The sequence below is a fragment of the Truncatella angustata genome (genome assembly GCF_020726525.1).
Source record: "Truncatella angustata strain MPI-SDFR-AT-0073 chromosome Unknown BKA67scaffold_2, whole genome shotgun sequence".
Classification (NCBI taxonomy): Eukaryota; Fungi; Ascomycota; class Sordariomycetes; order Amphisphaeriales; family Sporocadaceae; genus Truncatella; species Truncatella angustata.
The window spans coordinates 2,232,827-2,253,511 of record NW_025763382.1 but is presented as its reverse complement, the minus strand read 5'-3'; the positions used below and the strand labels follow the sequence as shown (position 1 = coordinate 2,253,511).

The following is a 20,685-nucleotide window of genomic DNA, read 5'->3' as shown; positions in this document are numbered from 1 at the left end:
TGCCTTCTGCCCAATGCAGGCTCTTCGACTAACAAATCTACCGCATAGAACAGTTCACAAGACAAGACGACAAGCAGAAACACGAACATGGGTGGAGCTCCGCATTCGATGACCAATATGGACTAGTGCGACTTTTAGCAGTCCGGGAGTCAGAACAGGGGGAAAACATGCATCTGGCCATCTGGTTGGTTATCTGGCATCTCTGGCATCTCTGGCATCCGGCGTTGGCCTCGGCTCGCAGAAGCACTTCCCCACACGCAAGCTTTCCCCAGACTCCCCCAAGATGCATATCGCCGCGGCAGGAAGCTGGACTTTCCCAGCCCATGTCTCATACGTATCATTCCTGATGTACACAGATGCTGAGACGCCCTGAAGCCTCCCAACATGTCCGACCAAGCTAGACAACGTATCGAGGCGCTCGGAAAGCAGCTCGCGCCCGTGAGGAAGGTAGCCGGCGCATCAAGTGGGCCGCGCCTCCAGGGCAAAGTGGCCATCGTGACCGGTTAGTGGGAAGAGATCCAGATGCGCCCCCCTTTGCAGACGGTATGCTGACCCTTCTTCCGCAGGAACAAACTCAGTACTGGGGATCGGACGAGCGACGTGCCACCAATACGCCGAAAACGGGGCCAAGGCCATATACTTGTGTGATTTCGACGATTCCAACTTAGAGTCGCACAAGCGCGAGATCAATGCTACGTATCCCACTGTCGAGGTGCACATACGCCGGTTTGACGCGGCAAGTGAGGACGCCGTCAAGGACGTGGTTGAGCATGCAATCCAGACGTATGGGAGGCTGGATGTCTTCTTCGCCAATGCTGGCATTATTGGCCAACCAATACATTTCAAAGATGTCGAAAAGAGTGACTTCATGAAAGTGATGGAGACAAATGCTGCCAGGTGAGTCGAGGCCTACACCAGTGTGGATTTTGTCGGTTGCTGATAGCACTGCAAGTGTATGGTTAGCTGCAAAATACGCAGCACCGGCAATGATGAAGACTTCGAGTGACAAGCCAGCGCCTTGGGGAAGCATCATCGGCACTGCTTCCGTGGCAGGTATCCGCTCCAATGCGGGTCCTACTGCCTACTCTGCAGCAAAGGCGGCTGTTGTGTCGATTGCCCAGACTTGTGCCTATCAACTTGCTGGTACTAACATTCGTGTAAATGCGATATGCCCGGGCTTGATCGAGACTGGCATGACGGCGCCAACATTCGAGACAGCCAGAGCTCGTGGTACCGAGAAGAAGATTGGCCAGCTGAATCCTCTGAGAAGGGGCGGCAACGCTGACGAGATTGCGCGTGTTGCTCTCTTCCTGTCAAGCGATGAGTCAAGCTACGTGAACGGACAAGCGTGGGCTGTAGATGGTGGGTTAAGTGCGGGACACCCCTTCGTCCCCGGTAAACTCGGTTAGTATCCACGTCAATAGTCAGCATCATATTTTGCTGAACCCTTCCCATAGCATAAGTGCCGTTCTGATGCCATGCCCTTTTGTGGCTCACCCATCCGTCGTTGCCGGCGCACCTTCCTATAGGTGAGGATGACTACAAATAATCGTGGACATAGTTCTCGGCATGAAGAATGGTCCCAGAGGCGACGCGCCCTAGTAGGCTGTCATTTTCGGCGCTACATGCCTGTACGCTGAATGGAAATTTATCTGTCCTCCACAACCGAACCCCACGCTTTGTTGGTACTTTGATCATCAATTTCCGGTGGAGTTTCTTAGCTGATTCCCCAAGAATCCATCCCCATTCCAGAGAAAATTATTCAAGAAACGATCACAAGGTATTGGCCTTGGCACCCACAGTTAATACGTGGTATGGGCATAAACATGTTCAAGTGACTATACCTACGACAAGCTCAACTCAAGGAGTATGAGAGACGATTACTCGGTATTGGTGATATCTCTTACGTAAAGAAGCGCGCCTGAATATTCGAACCGCCAGATACTTAAAAGCCCAATGTGCTTCCTTCCACCAATGTTCGTGTTTCATGATGATTAAATTGGCATTGGGTTCACCGGTGGAGATTTCTCGGTCGAGCAGCAGTCTTCATGTATCAAAACTCGCAATTTCTTGGCGTCGTTTCCATGATCCTGAACCTGGCTGACGGGCTCCTCCCGCCATGCGACTCGCCAAGACTATGTAATTGCCTAAGATCTATTGGACCTTCGTTAGCCTTGGCGATGGCTTCGACGTTTCGAATATCACAACATTGGAGAGGACGCGTAAAGATCAGAATGGTTTGCAGTTGTCCTGGCCTGCGTAGTAGACATGACGCGATCCAACGCCAGAAGTAGTCATGCATGATTCTAGTTACCATACATGCCAGTACGGTTACATTCGTCTCTATGTCGATGTTTCCCTCCCACGTTTCCACGAACAGAAGAATATGAGTCTGCATAGCCAAGAGACAACCCCTTGCGGCCCATGGACGCTACGGAGAGTCGCCGAGGGGAGTTCGCGGCTCGAATAGCGGCTGTATATACCCAGAAGCCCTTAGTGCTGCAGTCTTGGCGTTGACTCGACCCCCGAATACCAAGCAATTGCCGCGTAAGCTTTTGCCCACTTCCCGTTGTTCCTCAACTGTAAATCGACATCATTTTCAGAGCCCCTAACGCCTCCCCCAGATTATACAAAATATCCGTCCACCAATCACTTATTACTAGTCTTGCCGTTTACAAATCAATGCAGGTGATTGGCGAGTTTGTGTCAAAATTCTCCGATGGGGATCATATCTTGCATGAGACAACTCGAAATGATCGTCCTTTATGTGGACTACTGGCTCAATCGCCTACGCAAGGCCACGCACACCCATGTGATATCTTAAGGGATTAGGGGAACGGACTTGACAATCATCATCAACACCATGATTATTGTCGAGACAACATTGCGTACTACTCACTCTGCCGCCGCGGCGGTACTTCTCCCGCAGACGGACGGGGTTAGGAGGCCGTGGAGCCCCAGGGAAGAGCCGTTGGTCTTCTTCATAGGGACCCATGCAAATAAAACACAATGCCTACTATACCAGACAACTCTATAAAGAGTTCCTGAGCCACTCGACATCTCACAGGACTTCTTGTGTTCTTCACGCACCTCGTTTCTTCACTCCTTCGCTATCACATTTGCACCTGAGCCGACAATGGTCAACTTCCGCAACATCGCGGCCACACTGGCTGCCGCGTCCGTCATTGGCTCCGCAGTCGCTCATCCTGGCGAGATTCACACACCTGAGGAGATCAAGCGCGAGATTGATGCTCACAAGGCCCAGCAGATCAAGGCTCGTCGATCTTTGGCTCAATGTTCCAACTCTCCCGCTGCGCTCGCTCTCAAGGAGCGTGCCGTTGCCCGACGTGCCGCTGTCGCCCAAAAGCTCCGTGAGCAGCGCGGACTCACCAAGAGTAAGTTTCTTTTTGAGATCTCCACGGGCTCAGCATGATCGGTCTCTGACAAAAGCTCAGAATCTCTCAAGTCCAAGCGTGACCAAGCTGCTTTGGAGCAGTGGAGTGCCCTCAGCCATGATGTCTCCAGCACTGGCTATACTCTCAACACTCCTCTTGATACCATCTTCGGCTCCATCTCCACCTGCGCCCTGGTCCCTGAGGTCACCATTGGACCGTACTTCGTTTCAGGCGAGCTGATCCGCCAGGACGTTACCAATGGCGAGGGTGGTGTTCCTCTTCACCTCGACCTGCAGTTCGTTGATATCTCCGACTGCACCGCCGTCGAAGATCTCCTCATCGATCTTTGGCACTGCAATGCCACTGGAGTCTACTCCGGTGTCTCTGCCACTGGCCAAGGCGGTCTCGACACCACGGCCTTCCGTGGTGTTCAGGCTACTGACGACGATGGCGTTGCTCAGTTCGACACGATTGTTCCTGGCCACTACACAGGCCGTGCTGTCCACGCCCAGTAAGTGCTCTCATTGCAGCCGCATCATTGTGACAAGGTCGCTAATTTGAGTTCTTCAAGTCTCTTGGCTAGCGCTGATGACACCATTCTGTCGAACAGTACCTATGAGGTCGGCACCGTCCGCCATATCGGTAAGTCGCTTGTCTGACCTTCGTTTCCCAAATAATGTTCCCGATCGACGATGACTGACGCTTTTCGGTACAGGCCAGCTGTTCTTCGACCAGTCGCTCATCACTGAGGTCGAGGCTACTTCACCTTACAACACCAACTCTCAAAGTCTGACTCAGAACACCGCCGACAGCATCGCCGCTGGGGAGGCCACCTCCGAGTACGACCCCTACGTCGACTACGTCTACCTCGGCGACTCCGTCGAGGATGGTCTCTTGGGCTTCATCACCATCGGTATCGACACCACTGCTGACTACACCGACAACTACACCCCGGCAGCTCACTATGAGGAGGGCGGAGGTGTCGACACTGGCAACAGCGGAGGTGGTGGCGGAGGCGGAGGCGGCCCTGGTGGACCCCCTTAAGGTGTTGGGACGAGTTTTTTCTTCTTTTCTTCTTCTTCAATCAGTAAGCTTTTCTGGGGTGAGAGTGAAGCTGACGAGGGGGACATTTGTGTGCATGGTGGGACATTCCGCGTATGCAGCGATCAATGTAAACCCACTGCCTGTCTTTATCGCATACCAGCGACGCCCGCTCTTTCGCCTTTGTATTGACGTCATTTCTTCATGTTACGCGCTCACGAGCACTGCAGCTGGCTCAAACAATTGTGATGTGCACCGTAGCGAGCGACAATGGAGTTCTAAACGCCCTGCTTCTCATTCCGTAATTTCCAATTCGGGGTATCTGTGGAGAGTTGAGTCTCGGGTTAAGCGTGCCCCGTTATTGTTTCCACCAATCAGCATTAGCCGACGGTATAAGAATACCACCGTGAGGACCACAAGAGTAGTTAGACTGATGTTACGATGCACAGCTCAAAAAGAATGGTCTTGATGTAAAGAGAGCTTTCGAGGCTCATCCGTTGGCCTTCATGTTGTTGGTGGCACATATGGTCGCTGGACTTGGCAAATAACGGGATCGTTAAGGACTGGTATAGCCCTATCGCTTCCACAGAGACCCAGCAGAGTCGGTGTGCTCGAGTATACCCAAGGAAAACAAGATGCGTTCAGCGGCCTTTCTCGCCTTGGGCCAGCTGGCCCAAGCCATGTCTTTGTCTTCATACTACCCTCGACAAGACTCAACACCTACACTCCCTGATCGGCGACCGTTTGGGTTCGCCGAGCAGGTGACCGGTGGAGGAAATGGCACAGTCTACATCGTGGAAAACATGATGGATTTGCGGGCTGCGTTGACAAAAGCCGAGCCTCGCACGGTTTACGTCAAGGGCGAGGTCACGGGCAACCAGATCAACGAAACGACCTATGGAGACTGCCAGCTCTACATCGACACGAGCAATGTGCCCAGCTACAACTTCACGCTCTATGTCATGGCCCTGAACTCGACTTATACCGATGCCGTCAAGGCCGCCGTGGCTGCGGGGGAGGAGTTCGAAGGAAGGAATGCCACCGAGTATTTAGCCCTTCTCAACAGGCAAAACGTAAGCAGCAGTGAATTTGTGGCCAACGTAGTGCCTCACTAACTCGACAGCAGGGCTGGCGCGGGACAGCACAGAATGTGCAGAAATCATGGGAGTCCATAAATGTCCAAGGAGATCTGACGCTGGTCGGGTGGGATTCCAACGCCTTCCTCAACGGCGTGTCATTGGTTTTCAACGTACAGTCGAACATCATCATCAGGAACCTGCGCATGACCCCGCCGCGAGACTGCTTCCCCGCGCCCGAAACCTACCCCAGCAGTTGGAACGCTCGGTACGATGCCATCAGCGTCGTGACGTCGAGCCTGATGTGGCTCGACGGCAACATCTTAGAGGACGGTCCTTCTGCGGTGGCGCCGGAGGATTTTCTCTGGGGTTGGAAGGTCGACAGATATGACGGCCTCCTGGACGTGGAGGACGGTTCGGACAACATCACCTTTTCCCACAACATCGTCGCCAATCACCACAAGAGTCTCCTCTGGGGTGGAGGAGAGAAGGAGGGTCCGCGCGATATCGGAAAGATGAGGTTTACGGTCTTCGGCAACCACTTCGTCAACTCCATGAGCCGGAACCCGCTGATGAGATTTGGCACCTTCTACATCGCCAACAACGTTTTCAGCAACTACAATAACAAGGCCCCCATTTTCACATATGACAACTCTTCGTCGACAGTGGCATCATCGCTGAGGCGGCGCAATGACTCTTACACTCCTGACTTCCAATACGACCTGGGCATCTATAACATGTGAGCATATTAGTCCCTGGTTATACACATGCGCGTCTAACCCTACTAGGTCATCTGTACTGGTATCTGGTAACTACTTCGACCAGTCGGGCACATATCCAGACGACCACACGAGGATCTTCACCTTCAACGACCTCGCGACGCCGAATGCACCAGCCACATTTTGCTCCCCGCCTGACCTTTCCGCTCAGGATGCAGCTCTCTATCCTCAGCTGAGCAGTCTCGCACAGCTCTCTTCCTCATTCAACGGCCAGCCCGTCAACTTGACAGACAATGTGCTACAGACGTTCGAGTACTTCATCAGCGTAAAGACCGACTCGGTTGCGGGTGGGCTGGTAGAGAGCTGTGCGAAGTTCGCCGGCCAAGAAATGCCGGAAACGTTCGGTGCGGCAGAAGATGTCTTGGAATATGTGCAGAGCAGTGCAGGCCAGGTTGGGCGAAATACACCTTGAGTTTAGAGCTAGAGGACGTACACCGAAGGGAGCTTCACCTAGAATATTACATGCTTTAAGCTCGCTTCTCCAACTAGTGAACGACATGAAAAGAACAGATACAAGTTCCAAATTTGTGCGAGAGACATTCATTGGAAAAAGTTGCTTATTTACGGAGGACTAACGAAGAAACACCATTTCCCAACCCTATGCTCAACGCGCTTCACTATGGCCTGTTACGTGAATCATATAGAAATGGAATATGTTAAATTCCCGAGAAATCTGCAGCGCAACGAGAGCTGACAAAAAGAAAAGATACCGCTTGTTTAGACAAAACAGTATTCTGAATTTCTATTTAGATCGCACTTAAGCCAGGGATATGATCGATTCCAGCATAGCGAAGTGCTGCTCCTTCAAATCCTTGAGTTGAAGGAGAAAACCTTGCTTTCTCTGGGCACGCTCTTGACTCCTGCTTTGCTGTTGTGATGCGATTGCCAGATCCAGATCGTTCCTAATTTGACTGATTTGTTGTTGCAAAATATCCATCGCATCCTTCTCAATCTCCTTCAAAGAGAATTCCATTCTGTTTGCAATCGCAAAACCTATGTTAGGGAACAGTGTTCCGTTCTCAATCCTGCCTTGTACTATATCTGTCTGGCGCTTAGCTCGTCCAGGTCCTGTCAAGACGTTAGCATAGCCTCCTCTGGTCAAGGGTTATGGTACTCATGGGGAGGATTTCAATCAAAAGCACGCATACCTGTGAGGCTACAAGCAGAGCGGTAACCCGGGATCATCTCATTGAAGATGAACGAGTTGGAGTTTGTTTCGGAAGCGTGGCTCCGGATAAGTCTGTAAGCATTGAGTATCCGCATGAGAAATAGCCGCCGTGTATTCTGATGGTGATTTACCTGACTTCTTTGGCAAACCGTTCTTTCAGAAGCTCGAGGCTATATTCGATACCTCTGATCCTAGCATCAATTGACTCGAGTAGTGTATCGCATGTATCCGATGGTGCGGAGTCTGACACGTGTGAGAAGGATTCGGAACATATGCTTGGACTAGACTTACTTTGAATCTGATCTTTGAGGTATTCCAGCTCGCTCTTTACAGTATCTATCAAGCTTTCAAATACTGCAGGTATTTCATCTTCCACAATGTCCCACTGGAATTCGAGTTCCATACGCATCTTCCACAGCAACTTGGCATTCCAATCTTCTCTCGGTCGTTTTGGGGTTTCGTGGTGGCCATTATGGAGACAAAAAGCGTAATACTGGCCTGTATAAAATCGATGATTAGTATGTAGAGGTTGTATTTTTTCTAGGTTAGACTTGCTCCAGTGCCACTAAGAATATATCAGCGATTGGTTACGATATTGTGCTGATTGTGCTTACAGTAGTCCATAGGCGTCCTTCCCCTGCAGCCACTTTCTCCCACTCTGGACGTCTTTTATCTACCAAAAGTTTAGTGTTTCATAATACGTCGTCATATTGGATGTATATTCGCGTACCTAGAAGTTGAAGTATCTGTTCCTTGAAACATGAATCAAATCCACTGCGAAGTTCTGCAGAAGCGTTCCACATCTTAAAATGTCAGTATGTGCTCTGTGCTTGACGTCGATAGCAATCAGACCTGTTCAGCAACATCATCGAGTATTTGATAGATGGAACTGTCGAGCCCATATTCTTGCTTCTGAGATAGAGTGCTGCCGCTTGTCAAATAAAGCTCCAAAGAATTGAGGAGACTGAGTAGAAGTGATCGGAGGGAATGCGACGCTTCTCGGAACTGTGCGTCTGCGGTGGTCCCATAACAAAATTGTCGAAGTTCAGGAATGCAGCTCGCTCGAACAAGCTCTACATTACCCTTTTGTGCATATTTTTCGTACATCACATTGGAGACACAAAATACCTCGAGTTTCTGGTTAGGTACTTTCTCGGCATATGCATTTTGCAACCCTTCCGTGACATATTTGTTTCGCGCTTCCATAAGAAGCGTTTGCTGTCTATATTCCGGTCAGATTCGCATTCCCTAAAACAACAAGTCGGAAAGGGATGACATGCTTCCATTTGGCCATCTTTTTGCGAACGGCGTCGTTCGTACTTTTTGCTTGTTGCATGTCATAATCAAGACCTTCCATCATAGCTTTGGCGATAGGCTTGTTCGAGCCGAAGAACTCATTCCGGGCTGCCTTCATATTAATTTCCTAATGAGATATCAGTTTGCTTCTGGAGCATCTTGGAACTATGAGGTATACTTCAGATCTTGTACAGACAACCGCAATTCTCAGCCCCTTTGCGCCCGATTCTTCCCAAGCCACTGGAAGATGCTGGGACAAAACCTTGTAAAGCGAAGACTTCAAAGACTGGTCCGTGATTGCGCGCGATATGTTGGTAACTAGGAATACTGTATTGCACTTGAGTAGATACTCCTGCGTTGCGCGTACCCTTGCTAGGTTGGTATCTTGCAAACCTGGAGACAAAATAAGCCGCCATGGTAATTTCAAATATTGTAAATCTTATAATAACGAACCTGGCAAGTCGGCCAAAACTAAGCCGGTCTTCAGAACCTTTGAGTTTATGTAAATGCTGTTATTAGCATACGTCAGCGTAGTCTCCGTATTATTAGGCAATGGTGTCTTACCGAACGATTTTAGTGAAAGGCCAATGTCTATCTTGCATGAACATGCTTGTTTTCTCGCAACATTCGTCTGCCGTCGTTGCTGTCGACTTCCAGAAGCCAGCATCACCACTACTTGGCCAAGCTATGTCGTGAGTCCATTCAATCAGGCGTTTCAAGATTATCTCGGAAACCCCTTCTGACATGTCCTGTAGCATCTCTTTGCGGAATTCTCGGCGATGCTTGAATGCGGCTTCGAGTGCTGAATAAGCCTGTTCCGCTTCTCTCATATAGCGGGCATATTCAGGCTCAGATGTGTCTGCAGAATCGACCCCAGGAAGGAACAATTGCCGGTAGCTCCACAGAAGCTCTTTCAACATGTACTCAATTTCAGGCTGCGATAGATACTCCACCTCAATGGTGATGGGTGCAGAATGATCCTTCTTTTTCTGCCGATATTCCGTGACAACAGATGTGCAAGCCGAACCGAGGTCGCCCTATGCATTCCAGATCAGACATGTAGCGTTTCAGACGCAGAATGATCAAAGAGACTTCCATCTGCAGCGGAGAATTTCAAGCATCAAGGGTACAACTAACTGTTTTAGCAATATCCGGAAAATGCAGGAGCGAATTGATAAGACTACTCTTGCCTAAAGACCGATCAGCTCATGCCCCCAATTCCTACAATTAACACTCACCTTGGCCGGAATCTCCCAAGATTGCTATTGTCCTCGTGTCTAGGCTAGAGAAGGTCGAAAACTTTTTTGCTTCATGTAGCAATCTTTGGAGGTTATTATCCGACCCGAGGGACCCTTCAATTGCAATGATAAATTCTGCCACCCCTTTTGCAATATTGACGCCAGATGTAAGGGCAGACTGGAAGGTTGAAGTAAAAAGAGGATGGGCAGGTGCCTCTTCATCTAAGACATTATATGGCACCCGTGAGCCCTTGTTCAATCCATGTGCGGTGGAAATTTCGGTTGAAAGGTTCACAAACCCCTGACTCGATCGAGACTGGGCATTCAAAGAGGAATCCAAAGCATATGATGAGCTTGGAACTGTCTGTGGTTGCGTGAATAGGCCATAGCTAGCTGGATTTTCATTCAACGTGAGTTTTGAGAAGTCAAAAGGTTGCACGTGCAAAGATAGTTCGGCCGAGAATTGCTGTGAGGGTGCACGAGAGTATGGTTGAGGTGACGGAGATGGTGAAGCGTTATGCAATGACCGAAATGTAAATAGTTTGTTATCCTCCGCAAGATTTCCACTGTGAACAGCCGGTTGAGTTCTTGGCGGCGTGTGGAGGCTGATGGCTGGTCCGCTGGCTGGGCCAGAGGCCAGATTGGATTGTAAAGATGGAGAGATACCCTCTCGGTCAGGAACGAGGAACCTGGGACTTTGTGTTGCCAACAAAGCCGCTCGGTTTGGGGCTGTATTTCTCGAAGTGATTTTAGCCTTGGGCTTCAAAGTACGTCGCGAGGCTGGGGTTGGGTTTCTGCTTCCAGGAACCCCAATCCCATCACTACCAGTCTGTGGAAGAAATGACATAGCGATACATACCAAACCGGTTGCTTTCAAAAGTGAAGTTAGAGGAAGCCTTTGATCTAGAGTCAGTCATTTATCAACTCTTGTGGAGGTTGCAAGCATGTTTCGTGCTCGCATAAATTTACGCAAATGCATAGAGGCTTCCGCCCACCCCTGGAACTCGGAAACTCTGATAAGCACGCGTCCTTGGGTTCATGCAATTAGGTACTGAAATAGTGTAAGTTATTTAAAAGCTTCAGAGAATTATTTCATCTTATAATAGTTGTTGAAAAAGAACTGGGGTTTTAAATATGTAAAATTCGGGCTTACTTACAACGACATAATTTGACGTATAATGCCCCGCACAATTGAGGTGGCTATGCAAATGATATACTCTGACACCGTGATCGTATTAAGATGCTAGGCTACACTAGTTGGATCGATTCATAACACGGGTTGCGGAGACTTGTTCCTAATTCATTTAAAGGTTTGTTCGTTCGACCGTTCACATTATCGGCTGTCGTTTCTCAATATTTAGATCATTGATACCCAGTTCAGAGCAGCGTTCGGAATAACCAGATCTATTATACAACCTCCAAGTGGAAGTGCCGTTGTATCTGCTTCTAGGTGGTGATTCTATGCTCTATGCATGGAAAATAGGCGGAAATGCTAGAAATATTTCCAAATCTCCACCCGAAACTCTAGAGGCGCAGGCGACACTTGCAGAAGAAGTCTGCAATTCCCATCCGGCGCCCAATCTAAATGCGATAAAAAAAAACAAAGCCTCCTGGAAGTACAGCTTCTCCATATTGCAACCATACGGGAGGCTGCAGTGACAAGGGCAGCCCTGATGCCTTGTTCATATCAGGCGAACCAGGAAAGTCGTCATATCGTTGTCAACAATTACATCCCCTCCAACACCCAATCCCTAGGGACTCCCGAGCGCGATGGCGCGCTTATTTGCCAGCAGAAGAGATTTCTACACCTCCTGTTGCGCCCAGGGCCTTCTTGATGTCACCGTAGATGGCGAACTGACCAGCGGTCAGAGTACCAACCATGACCAGACGAGCACCAATACCAGTGTACGAGCCACGGAGACCAAGCTCCTTGGCGATCTTGATCAGACGGCTGGTGGTGCCCTCACCGGGGAGACCCTTGGTCTTGTTGATCTTGGAGAGCATGGTGTCGGCGGGTTGGGAGACAACGGCGGCAGCCATACCGGCGATGAGACCGGAACCCAAGTTGACAACAGTCTGCTGACCGTCGGAGAGGGAGCTCTTGGGGAACCTCTGGAAGATAGCCTCAGAGACCTTCTCGTAGACGACGAACTTGGCCATGGTGTAGGGAATCCTGGAGGCGTTTGTTAGCTTTGTAGAGGACATGGTGTTGCTCTTTGTGGGACTTACTGCTTGAACAGAATGGGGCCAAAACCGGCGTAGAAAGCACCGGCACCCTCGTTCTTCAGCATCTTGCCAAAGCCAGAGACGAGACCCTTGGCGTAGGTGGGGTCAGAGACGAGACGGATACGGGTGGCCTCAAGGGGGCAGAGGGCAATATCAGCGAAGAACTCGGCCATGGCGGAGGAACCAAGGTAGACGAGAGTACGGTTGTTGGCAGCAGTCTCGTAGCCAAGGTAGTTGATGGCCTGCTGCTTGAACAGCTCGTAACCTCCGAACTTGAAGGCACCCTGGAGGAAGTAACCAGCGAAGGTGGGACCAGCACCGGTCAAGAGAGCACCAGCACCCTCATTCTTGATGACCTGCTTGAAGCCACCGATCATACCACGGTTGTAGGTCTGGGGGTCGAGTTGGATTCTGGTCTTGACGCTGTTGTTGGAGTTGTGTTAGCGAATCAAAAGTCAATTCTGAGGTGGGTGATATCAGTGCGTGCCGCACTCTCGAGCGCCCAGGCGTTTCATGAGAACAGCTAGATCTGGCCGCGAGGGATTGCAACTCGGTTGCATGTCGACGGCGCATCTCCCATCATGGAGCTCAAGCGACGAGACCGCAAGCTCCCGGATTCAAGACGACATCAAAATGAGACTCAAACATACACATCGACGGGGGTAAGACCACCGTGGGTGACGGAACAGCAGATGGCACCGGCCAGGGCGAATCTGGAGTAGAGGGAGACGCCGGACAACTTCTCGGGAGTGTTGGCCTTGGCCGTCTCGAGGACGGCGTCGATCTTGTTGGCAGCCATGTTGGATATGATGCGAAAAGAAGAAGTAAAACAGGAGGAAAAGGCTGAGTGGAGAGAGGAGGACTGATTCCTGCCGGTTGAGAGGTCTCAAGGGTATCTGGGGATGGTCAATTGACGAATCCTCGCTGGGTTGACTTTGCGGCTTTTTGAAGAGACAGGAAGTTTGTCCTTTGTTTCGGCTCTAGCGACGTAAATTTTTGCGCTCGGGCTCTCGGGAGAAGGCGGGAAATTTCTACTGTAGCTACAATTGGTTTTTCCAAGTTAGTACGGCTCCGTAGCAAGGCAATCCAGCGATCCACTCCCTGCGAGAACCAATCCAAGGCTGCTCCGGTGGCTGCTCCAGTGGCTGCTCCCCTTTTGCCCACCTGGGCAGCTCCTGGGCAGCAAACCCAACCACCCAGCAGGGGTTCGTTCCTCAATCAACCAATCGTTGCCGACGTGAATTTGCCGGGGTTCCCATTGTAAGCTCTAACCTACCTACATACATGCATACATAACAACAGCGACTTGGCGTTGCAAGGCGAGAGAGAGAGGCTGCTTGGGTATGTTGTGTTGGCGTTTGTTTATCCCCCCTTAAATCCGATTAGCAGGTCCAACGCAATGACGACAGCCCGGCGAGTTAGCGCCCAGAGATGACCCGTCTGCATCGCGCATTTGGCGTCTTACCATCGGCTGTATGTGAAAAGCATTAACCTGGCAATGTAACATCAATGGCAGGTCATACATACTAAAAATCCGACTTGACATTTGCTGTTGATATTTCCTCTAGAGTGAACACTTCGCTACCCGGCATTAGCTACCGGAGTGGCCGCTCGAATGACCATGATATGTGCTGTAATTCGATCCAGCGCCGCTCCCCCAACTCGAGTCAGTAGTATTGCTTCAAATGATGCAATGCGCCGTACTAGACCTTGAGTCAAGAACTACCCAAACATGCATCGATATTTCTGACACTGAAGCAGACCCTCCCAGCTGCCTCCTACCAAATCTGTGCAGATTATACTCGTTAGGCCCACCCGTTTATAGTGAATCCTTTTTATTTTCTTCTTTTCCCTTGACGAGATCAATCGCACTAGACTAACCTAGTGACTAGTCTACGTTTAAAACTGCTTACCGCTCCCATCGACGTCATTCGAATTGTCTTGCCCGGCTCGTCGTCGACACTGCTCTTGTTTCCGTCTCAAAAGCCATCCAGAACATCATGCGCCCATCTTTCGTAGGTCTCTAAGGGCTACCTAGGATCCTATACACTTGGAGCCGTCTGGTAGTGCCTGCTGAGATGTGCCTTTAATAAGCCTCAGCACCAAACGAGGCCTGCTCCGTGCTTAGGCTGTGGTCCTCCGTTCGATATTGCTTTGCTTCGATCGTATTCCGAGGACAGGATTGAGAAGAAAAATAGAGTTGCTCTATCTGGTTTGTTTATACCGTTCTTCAATCAGTCATCGTCTCTCATAAATTTTTTTCTTTAATTAATCTAATGAAAAAAAGGAGTAATACTGTAAATGGTTTCATCTTTATAAAAAAAAAAAACCGAAAGTCTTTATACAGAATAAGCACTTCGACTTGTAAGTAGAGTATTATTCTATCAGATACAGGTAGGGTTAATAATGTCTGATCACCCTTGGTCAATTAGCTCTCGATTCTTGGTCCTTTAGAGCCGCCTGTCCGATACGAACCAGATCCGCATTCTCCAGCGGCTCTTTCTCAAACCCATTCACGGCTTGCTGTAACATAGCCGCCGCGATTTCCTCGACCTTGACATTCGGAAACGCTCCGGTGACTCTCATAAACGTGCCTAAAATTGACCTTGCTACCGTTTGATTTGAGCTGATGAGGCCCGGCTTAGCTGCAGCCGCCTCGTAACCATGTTCCGCGGCGAAGGTGAGAACTTGCGTTTCGGTCTCACCCTACATGATATTGTCAGCCTTGCGACATTCATAATTCATATGGAGTACTTGAACTCACGCGCATCAGAGTGTACTCTGGTAACCAGCCGGGCTTCTTAGTCTGGTCCCGCTCCGCCGTCACGCCGCTCACGTAGAGGAAACGGAACGGCTTGTTTGGCCCTGCTTCATGTATCGCCCTCATACCTGCAATTGTCGAATGTTGGCATACTCGTTTGACTTCATCCCATGGATACGTCTTGGACTTCGTGGGAGTTATGGCTACCGTCCTGTGCGCAGCGTTTAGACAACAACAACCTCGACGGCTAGGCGTAAGCACAGGGGCCAGACCCACCAGATACACGCGTCCGCGCCAGCAAACTCTTTCTTCACCTCCTCAGGGTAATCCGCGTAGTCCTTGATGATGACGCTCTTTAACTTCGACGTATCAATGCCCGCGCCGGATTCTACGGGCTTTCGGGCCACCGCGATGACCGAAGAGATCTGATTTGATCGTAGGGCCTGGCGGACGACTTCCGAACCTACAAATCCAGTTGCCCCGGTTATGATGAGCTTCATGTTTATTGCTAGGTATTCGATAACATCAAAGAACCGAGGACGAGAGGATTACATGAAGTGGACAGGAATTGTTGAGCTGACATGATCGACATGTTTGGCGAAAGTACAACCTTTATATCCGCTGGGCATATCTTATGTCCGTGCATGGGAAGGATGCACTGTGGGGTACCTAGCATATATACCAAAAGAACGGGTAGACCTTTGCTCCGTCTGATGTGACATAGTAAAGGCGAGTCGCGGATTGTCATATATCAACCATTTCAGCAAACCTGTTTTTTATTTGCGTGAGTCATATATGACGGATGGAGACCAGCTGACAGCGATATGTTGTCGTCGGTTCATAGTGTTCTCCGTGCGGACCCCGGACATACTTCAGCCCCTTCTCACCGGGAACGTTTGTGCTTCCGCAATTGATGCCGACTCTTGTGGCGCCTGAGTCGGATACAACGGGGTGCGTCACCAAGGCCGTATACACGCCCCCGAGGCCTCGAGCTAGGGTGAAATCGATCAGTCAACGAATACTCAATTGAGAGCACCTTCTGGGATCTATCAATACAAACAAGGCTGACAGTACTTACCTGTGGCCTGCTTCTAGAGGAATCTATCGCTAACGGCGTTGCTTTGACCAGGCTTCTTTGAAGGTGCCATATTGTACGCGGATTGTGGAGCGGCTTTGGTTTCTGCGAGTGCGTTCTCTGTAGATATTTGTGCTTACTATTCGAAAGAATGAGAGTGGTCGATTCAGTACTTATACTAGTTACTACTACCACTCCACTACGTCAGCTCAATATCTCATTGTGGTGGTAATATAATTCGGAGCACGCTCCACAGCGTTTCTATTTCTCACAATGAAGTAAAAGTTGTGGAAGATAACAAGTTGACAATGACATATAGATGCGTTCAACCCGAATATCTTCCTGCGAACCGAGTGACCAAGCACTGCAACACGTGTATGCTATCAATAACTACGTCCGCCGGCGCAGCCTCTTCTAAGCTCGACATGGTATCTTACTACCATTCGCAACCTTTCCATATTGCCTGACGGAGTTTGTCATCTACTGACACATTGCAATAGGCACAGATCGTATGTGAAGGATTGGGAGATGCCGCCACGTAGTCACATTGTACCTCACCAGTCCTTGTATATTCCATTGCACTTCCGGAGCATCAGTGACAATGATATCTAAGTTGTTAGAGAGAAAAGTTTATTCAAGGGCGGCCGGGACAATTTGAACCTCTCTGCCTGTAAGGAGGGTGCCAGCAGCAGCCACTCCGACGTGGAGATCGATGCACAAAGGAAAGCACCGGTTGTTCTGGATCATCGATTGTGCCGGCATTTCCTCCGTCTCCATGCTGTCAATGGTATTGTAGGAATTCGGCTGGTCAACAATGGTGTAGGGTGTTTCTGATGGCGTGTAACCATCAAAATAGTCGCGCACTTTGTTGTTATTTTAGTATTTGGTTTCCTTTTTATGTGAAAAATCTTTATTTTGAGATAGGTCCCAGCAACTTATATTTCGGGTTACGTCAAACCCTTCGCGGTAGACACGACAGCCATGAAGCGACAGCTTCGGTCCCCCAAGCCTAGGACCTCAATCCATTCCTCACGCGAAAGACTGGCCTTCACCCCCTGTATGGGCCGTTTGCTTGAACGCCTCAACCTTCTCGGAAGCCTTCATATATAAATAACCTTTTAATCTAGCCTCTTACATAAACTCCATCTATACTTACCTCTCTTTATATCATCTCACTAAAAATCAAATTTGAAGGAAAGTAATACTAAACAATCGACGATGCAATGAATCTAGTTATAGAGTTATTAATACCAGTGTTACCACTAAGTGAACCTGGATACAGCACTTTAGATTGAAAAATTGTCAAGAGAGTATAGTGTTATACATATACAAGCTCGAAAAACAAATGCTAATAGTAAAAAAAAAAAGAGTTGAATCATTTCTCGGTGGAAAAGCTCACGTGGCCTTATAGAATGACAAGATTCCATCGGAATAATAGAAGAATCACAAAGAACAATAGGGCAACCAGGGGCCGTGAGAACAACAAGTCTTTAGACACGGCTACTATATCAGGTATGGAGAATGTGGGCTGGTGCCCCGAAGGTATTGAACAAAAACGGGTGCTCCTCCGCCCGTTTCATACGTGTCCATGGATTGTATACATATAAATCCCTACATAAACGTTATATGCAATCGATGAGTCTCAAATCTGCGGTACGTGCTAGGTTCTCGCTAAAAGGCGTATTTGCTAGTGTCTATAGCAACCACTTTACCAGGTTCGACAAAAGTTCCGTTGACTGGCAAGGCCTGGATTGATCGGGTTAGCTTAACAGCTTCAACTCGGAACTGGATTTCTTCTCAACCTACTAAACCTCCAGAAGTGACAGCGTAGAGGATCTGCTGGTCCGATCTGGTGCGGCCAAATGCGGCTGCAATGACTCCAGCAGTGTCGGAGGACTGCTGCGATCCTGCCACAATTTCCATCTTCTTACCATCACTGTTGACCGCAACTACCGTATTGTTGGGATTGGTAGTGACCCACATGGTTCCATCCGGACCCATAGCAAAGTCATCGAGGAAGGTCCCAGGAAGTGTGGCCACAACTTCTGCTGAGCTTGACTCCGGGACAATGCCATGAGCGTCGATTGGAATCCTATAGATGGTGGAAGCGAAGCTGTTGGTCCAGTAAAGGTGCCCGTCGCGTATCTTGATGCCGTTGATGCCCAGAGGAAGAATCGCACCGGATACCGGGCGCATCTCGGGCAGCTCGGCGGCAACGACACAGGTGCGTGTGTTCAAGTCGACACGGTACAGGGCGCCCAGCGAAGACGCCAACATGACCACGCCAGTCTCACCTGGAACAGCTTCAAGTCCGTTGGGGAACGCCTCATATGGCAGGTCCATTATCTTAGTGATGGCGGCACTGTCAACATGGTTCAAGTCAACAGTCCAAATGCTGAAGCTTCCAAGCACAGGGTTGGCAGTACTGTAGAAGCTACCGCCGACGACCGCAAAAACGTCGTGGGCAGATTCAGCAATACCAAGAAGGCCAGTCATGTTTGGAAACTCATAGATCAGTTCAGTAGTACGAGTCTCCTCCGACGGGTCAATCACGGTATAAAGTTGTGGCGTAGGTTCCACCATGGTGAAAAGCAGATCACCATTCTCGCGAGTGGCGACATTCTCAATCCAAGTGCCCACTTCCTTGCACTGGAATATCGTGGACACATCAAGGAGGGTGTTTCGAGCTGTCAAAGCTGTGACAGCTCTAACAAGGCCCAATGCCAAAGACAGGAGCGATAAGAGTTGAACGGCGAACATGATTCGATAGAGGTTGTTGTCGTTAAAATGGGAAGATGTTATGTTGTGGTTTTATAAGAGTTGAGAATGGTGACCGCTGTGAGAAGTGGGATTTTCATGCCGCGAAGTGTACAAGTATTAAAATTGAATCGTCGCTTATATATTGGACGTAATAGAAGTTCATCACGTGTGAACAAATGTTGCCCGAGGAAATGAGACCTTCCATGGGCCATTAAGTACTTAAATCCAGCTCAGAGAACAGCCTGCCTTTTCTTGCCAAAAGTATGCGATCGGATAGTCCTCACCCGCAGCTAAACGCTATCGTAGAAGGGATGATAGCAATTCTATACTCACATTTCCAGCGTTTAACTGGTCGCGAAAGGCCATTGGCTATCACTTGTCGTTGGGGTTAGCAGTCTTTCCCTTGCATCCCTCTATGCTCTTTATGGATTTCTCGATTTTCTTACCCTATCAGAAAGCACCATAATCCCTACGACTATCAGCATAAGCTGGTCCAGCCATGGAAAAGTTTGCCTCCCTGCTGCCATGCATATGGCTTTTGCACTATTGATGCATAGTCCAGATCTAGTTTAGCCAACGGCCGTAACTACATTCGCAACATTTAGGCACATATCGATGTTTGCAAAGATCGATGGCAGCTTAAGTTTGTAGCAACTTCTGCCGAAATAGATTTGAATTGTGTAAATGCTCGTTATATCGTGATCTACCTCTTTCAAAGAACAACACTCTGTCTTACGACTTTCTTCCGGGGTCGTCTCCTAGGTTCCACGGCCCTTATCTCTTCTGCCCATTTATTTCTTGTTAAATACAAGAAAGAGTCCCGACCATGCCCGGTATATACATAATTGTTACCGCTACATATGATGTCTCGTAGCGACACTTAACGGGTGCGTTAGCCGGGATATTGGTGGGATGCATGGATACTAAAGCTCTTTAAACGATCCCATTAAACGATCCCAAATGGTACAGGGGGCCTGTGTTACAAAAGTTTTCCAATTAACTAATTTCCTCATAACAATAAATCAACATTTCGGAGCCTGGCTTGATCAAGACAATTAGTTGCACTTCTCGAAAAGCCTCGCAGGCTGGGAAGGTCATAAATCAGTGTTTTGTCGTATGCCAAAGAGAATTTGGGGGTGCAGGTTGTTTTCTATACATATACTAAAACGAAAGGTAGACACCGTAGCCGCAGGCACCTTGCCTTTCACGCCATCGTCATCCCACTCGCCGTCAATTTTTCACATCTTTGACATGCTTCTCAGAAGCTGAGGGTTCGGCTCCTGTCATAGCGCCATCGTAAAGCTGTTCGTCCAGGGAAGTGACAGTAGAATAGCTGATGTTCAACTTTTGACTCTTCTTCCTGCTCCTAATCTTGCTGTTACACTTGTTCGCAGGTGCTGCCGTAATATTCTTGGAGCTGGCATCGCCCGCTGCCTCCTCCTTCTTTTGAGTAGGACCAATGGCATTGTGAGCCTTCTCATCGTGCTTCTTGTTGTTGGCGCCCTGGTACATAGGCTACTGGGCGGATATACCTTCTTGATGTGAGCAGGGAGCGTTGGTAAAACCGTGTAAAGACACGATGTGTGGCGTGTGGTGAGAGGGTCTTATTATTGCCGCCAGGTAGAGGAAACGACATAAACAGCGATGTATTCCCAGGGGACAAATTTACTAGATAACATTTCAAGATGAACCGATATTGCTTATGGAAAAGTGAGTCTTCAGGCATCATAATTACATTGATGAGATAATAAGTTCTGGAAGTTGTTGACGTTCGGTCCAAAGGCAGACCTATTTTTGGGGGGAATACAAACCTATAGTAGGTGGGTGATCTTCAAAGGAAAACCCAGAACCTTTAGTCATAAAACAGGGA

The 20,685-nt window shown here is 49.2% G+C and overlaps 7 protein-coding genes across 7 annotated transcripts; 3 read left to right on the top strand and 4 right to left on the bottom strand.

The window, feature by feature from the left end:
• The first annotated feature begins 237 nt into the window (after positions 1-237).
• BKA67DRAFT_172405 (short-chain dehydrogenase) lies at positions 238-1,758 on the top strand. The gene is made up of 4 exons (XM_046095233.1): positions 238-502; positions 567-897; positions 953-1,404; positions 1,458-1,758. The coding sequence occupies exons 1-4, from the start codon at positions 385-387 to the stop codon at positions 1,460-1,462; spliced, it is 906 nt and encodes a 301-aa protein (XP_045961106.1). The 5' UTR covers positions 238-384; the 3' UTR covers positions 1,463-1,758.
• A 1,378-nt stretch (positions 1,759-3,136) lies between these two features.
• BKA67DRAFT_655175 (Intradiol ring-cleavage dioxygenase) lies at positions 3,137-4,439 on the top strand (the record flags this gene model as incomplete). The annotated part of the gene is made up of 4 exons (XM_046106703.1): positions 3,137-3,395; positions 3,456-3,906; positions 3,967-4,037; positions 4,111-4,439. The coding sequence occupies 4 exons, from the start codon at positions 3,137-3,139 to the stop codon at positions 4,437-4,439; spliced, it is 1,110 nt and encodes a 369-aa protein (XP_045961105.1).
• Positions 4,440-5,116: 677 nt separating this feature from the next.
• On the top strand, positions 5,117-6,703 carry BKA67DRAFT_513309 (pectin lyase fold/virulence factor; the record flags this gene model as incomplete). Its single annotated transcript, XM_046097554.1, has 3 exons — positions 5,117-5,509; positions 5,563-6,251; positions 6,301-6,703. The coding sequence occupies 3 exons, from the start codon at positions 5,117-5,119 to the stop codon at positions 6,701-6,703; spliced, it is 1,485 nt and encodes a 494-aa protein (XP_045961104.1).
• A 140-nt stretch (positions 6,704-6,843) lies between these two features.
• On the bottom strand, positions 6,844-9,872 carry BKA67DRAFT_553428 (uncharacterized protein). Its single transcript, XM_046101911.1, has 12 exons — positions 9,320-9,872; positions 9,209-9,264; positions 8,934-9,148; positions 8,740-8,882; positions 8,312-8,681; positions 8,190-8,262; positions 8,074-8,132; positions 8,015-8,024; positions 7,751-7,957; positions 7,591-7,702; positions 7,440-7,531; positions 6,844-7,359 (listed from the first exon to the last, which is right to left on the bottom strand). Exons 1-12 carry the CDS (start codon positions 9,673-9,675, stop codon positions 7,049-7,051), a joined length of 2,004 nt encoding a protein of 667 aa, XP_045961103.1. The 5' UTR covers positions 9,676-9,872; the 3' UTR covers positions 6,844-7,048.
• A 1,900-nt stretch (positions 9,873-11,772) lies between these two features.
• On the bottom strand, positions 11,773-13,018 carry BKA67DRAFT_532111 (mitochondrial carrier domain-containing protein; the record flags this gene model as incomplete). Its single annotated transcript, XM_046099485.1, has 3 exons — positions 11,773-12,166; positions 12,223-12,642; positions 12,870-13,018. 3 exons carry the CDS (start codon positions 13,016-13,018, stop codon positions 11,773-11,775), a joined length of 963 nt encoding a protein of 320 aa, XP_045961102.1.
• A 1,625-nt stretch (positions 13,019-14,643) lies between these two features.
• Positions 14,644-15,480, bottom strand: BKA67DRAFT_532110 (uncharacterized protein; the record flags this gene model as incomplete). The annotated part of the gene is made up of 3 exons (XM_046099484.1): positions 14,644-14,925; positions 14,984-15,191; positions 15,257-15,480. The coding sequence occupies 3 exons, from the start codon at positions 15,478-15,480 to the stop codon at positions 14,644-14,646; spliced, it is 714 nt and encodes a 237-aa protein (XP_045961101.1).
• Positions 15,481-17,726: 2,246 nt separating this feature from the next.
• On the bottom strand, positions 17,727-18,815 carry BKA67DRAFT_532109 (uncharacterized protein; the record flags this gene model as incomplete). The annotated part of the gene is made up of 2 exons (XM_046099483.1): positions 17,727-17,801; positions 17,862-18,815. 2 exons carry the CDS (start codon positions 18,813-18,815, stop codon positions 17,727-17,729), a joined length of 1,029 nt encoding a protein of 342 aa, XP_045961100.1.
• Positions 18,816-20,685: the final 1,870 nt, after the last annotated feature.

What these genes read in the sequence shown, in the direction of transcription:
- BKA67DRAFT_172405 (XM_046095233.1), top strand. Translation starts at nt 385, where the DNA reads ATGTCCGACCAAGCTAGACAACGTATCGAGGCGCTCGGAAAGCAGCTC. An exon ending in CAAAGTGGCCATCGTGACCG is followed by an intron (nt 503 to 566) that starts GTTAGTGGGAAG and finishes CTTCTTCCGCAG; the next exon opens with GAACAAACTCAGTACTGGGG. An exon ending in ATGGAGACAAATGCTGCCAG is followed by an intron (nt 898 to 952) that starts GTGAGTCGAGGC and finishes TAGCACTGCAAG; the next exon opens with TGTATGGTTAGCTGCAAAAT.
- BKA67DRAFT_553428 (XM_046101911.1), bottom strand. Translation starts at nt 9,675, where the DNA reads ATGTTGAAAGAGCTTCTGTGGAGCTACCGGCAATTGTTCCTTCCTGGG. An exon ending in AAAAAGATGGCCAAATGGAA is followed by an intron (nt 8,682 to 8,739) that starts GCATGTCATCCC and finishes ACCGGAATATAG; the next exon opens with ACAGCAAACGCTTCTTATGG. An exon ending in TCGATGATGTTGCTGAACAG is followed by an intron (nt 8,263 to 8,311) that starts GTCTGATTGCTA and finishes TGACATTTTAAG; the next exon opens with ATGTGGAACGCTTCTGCAGA.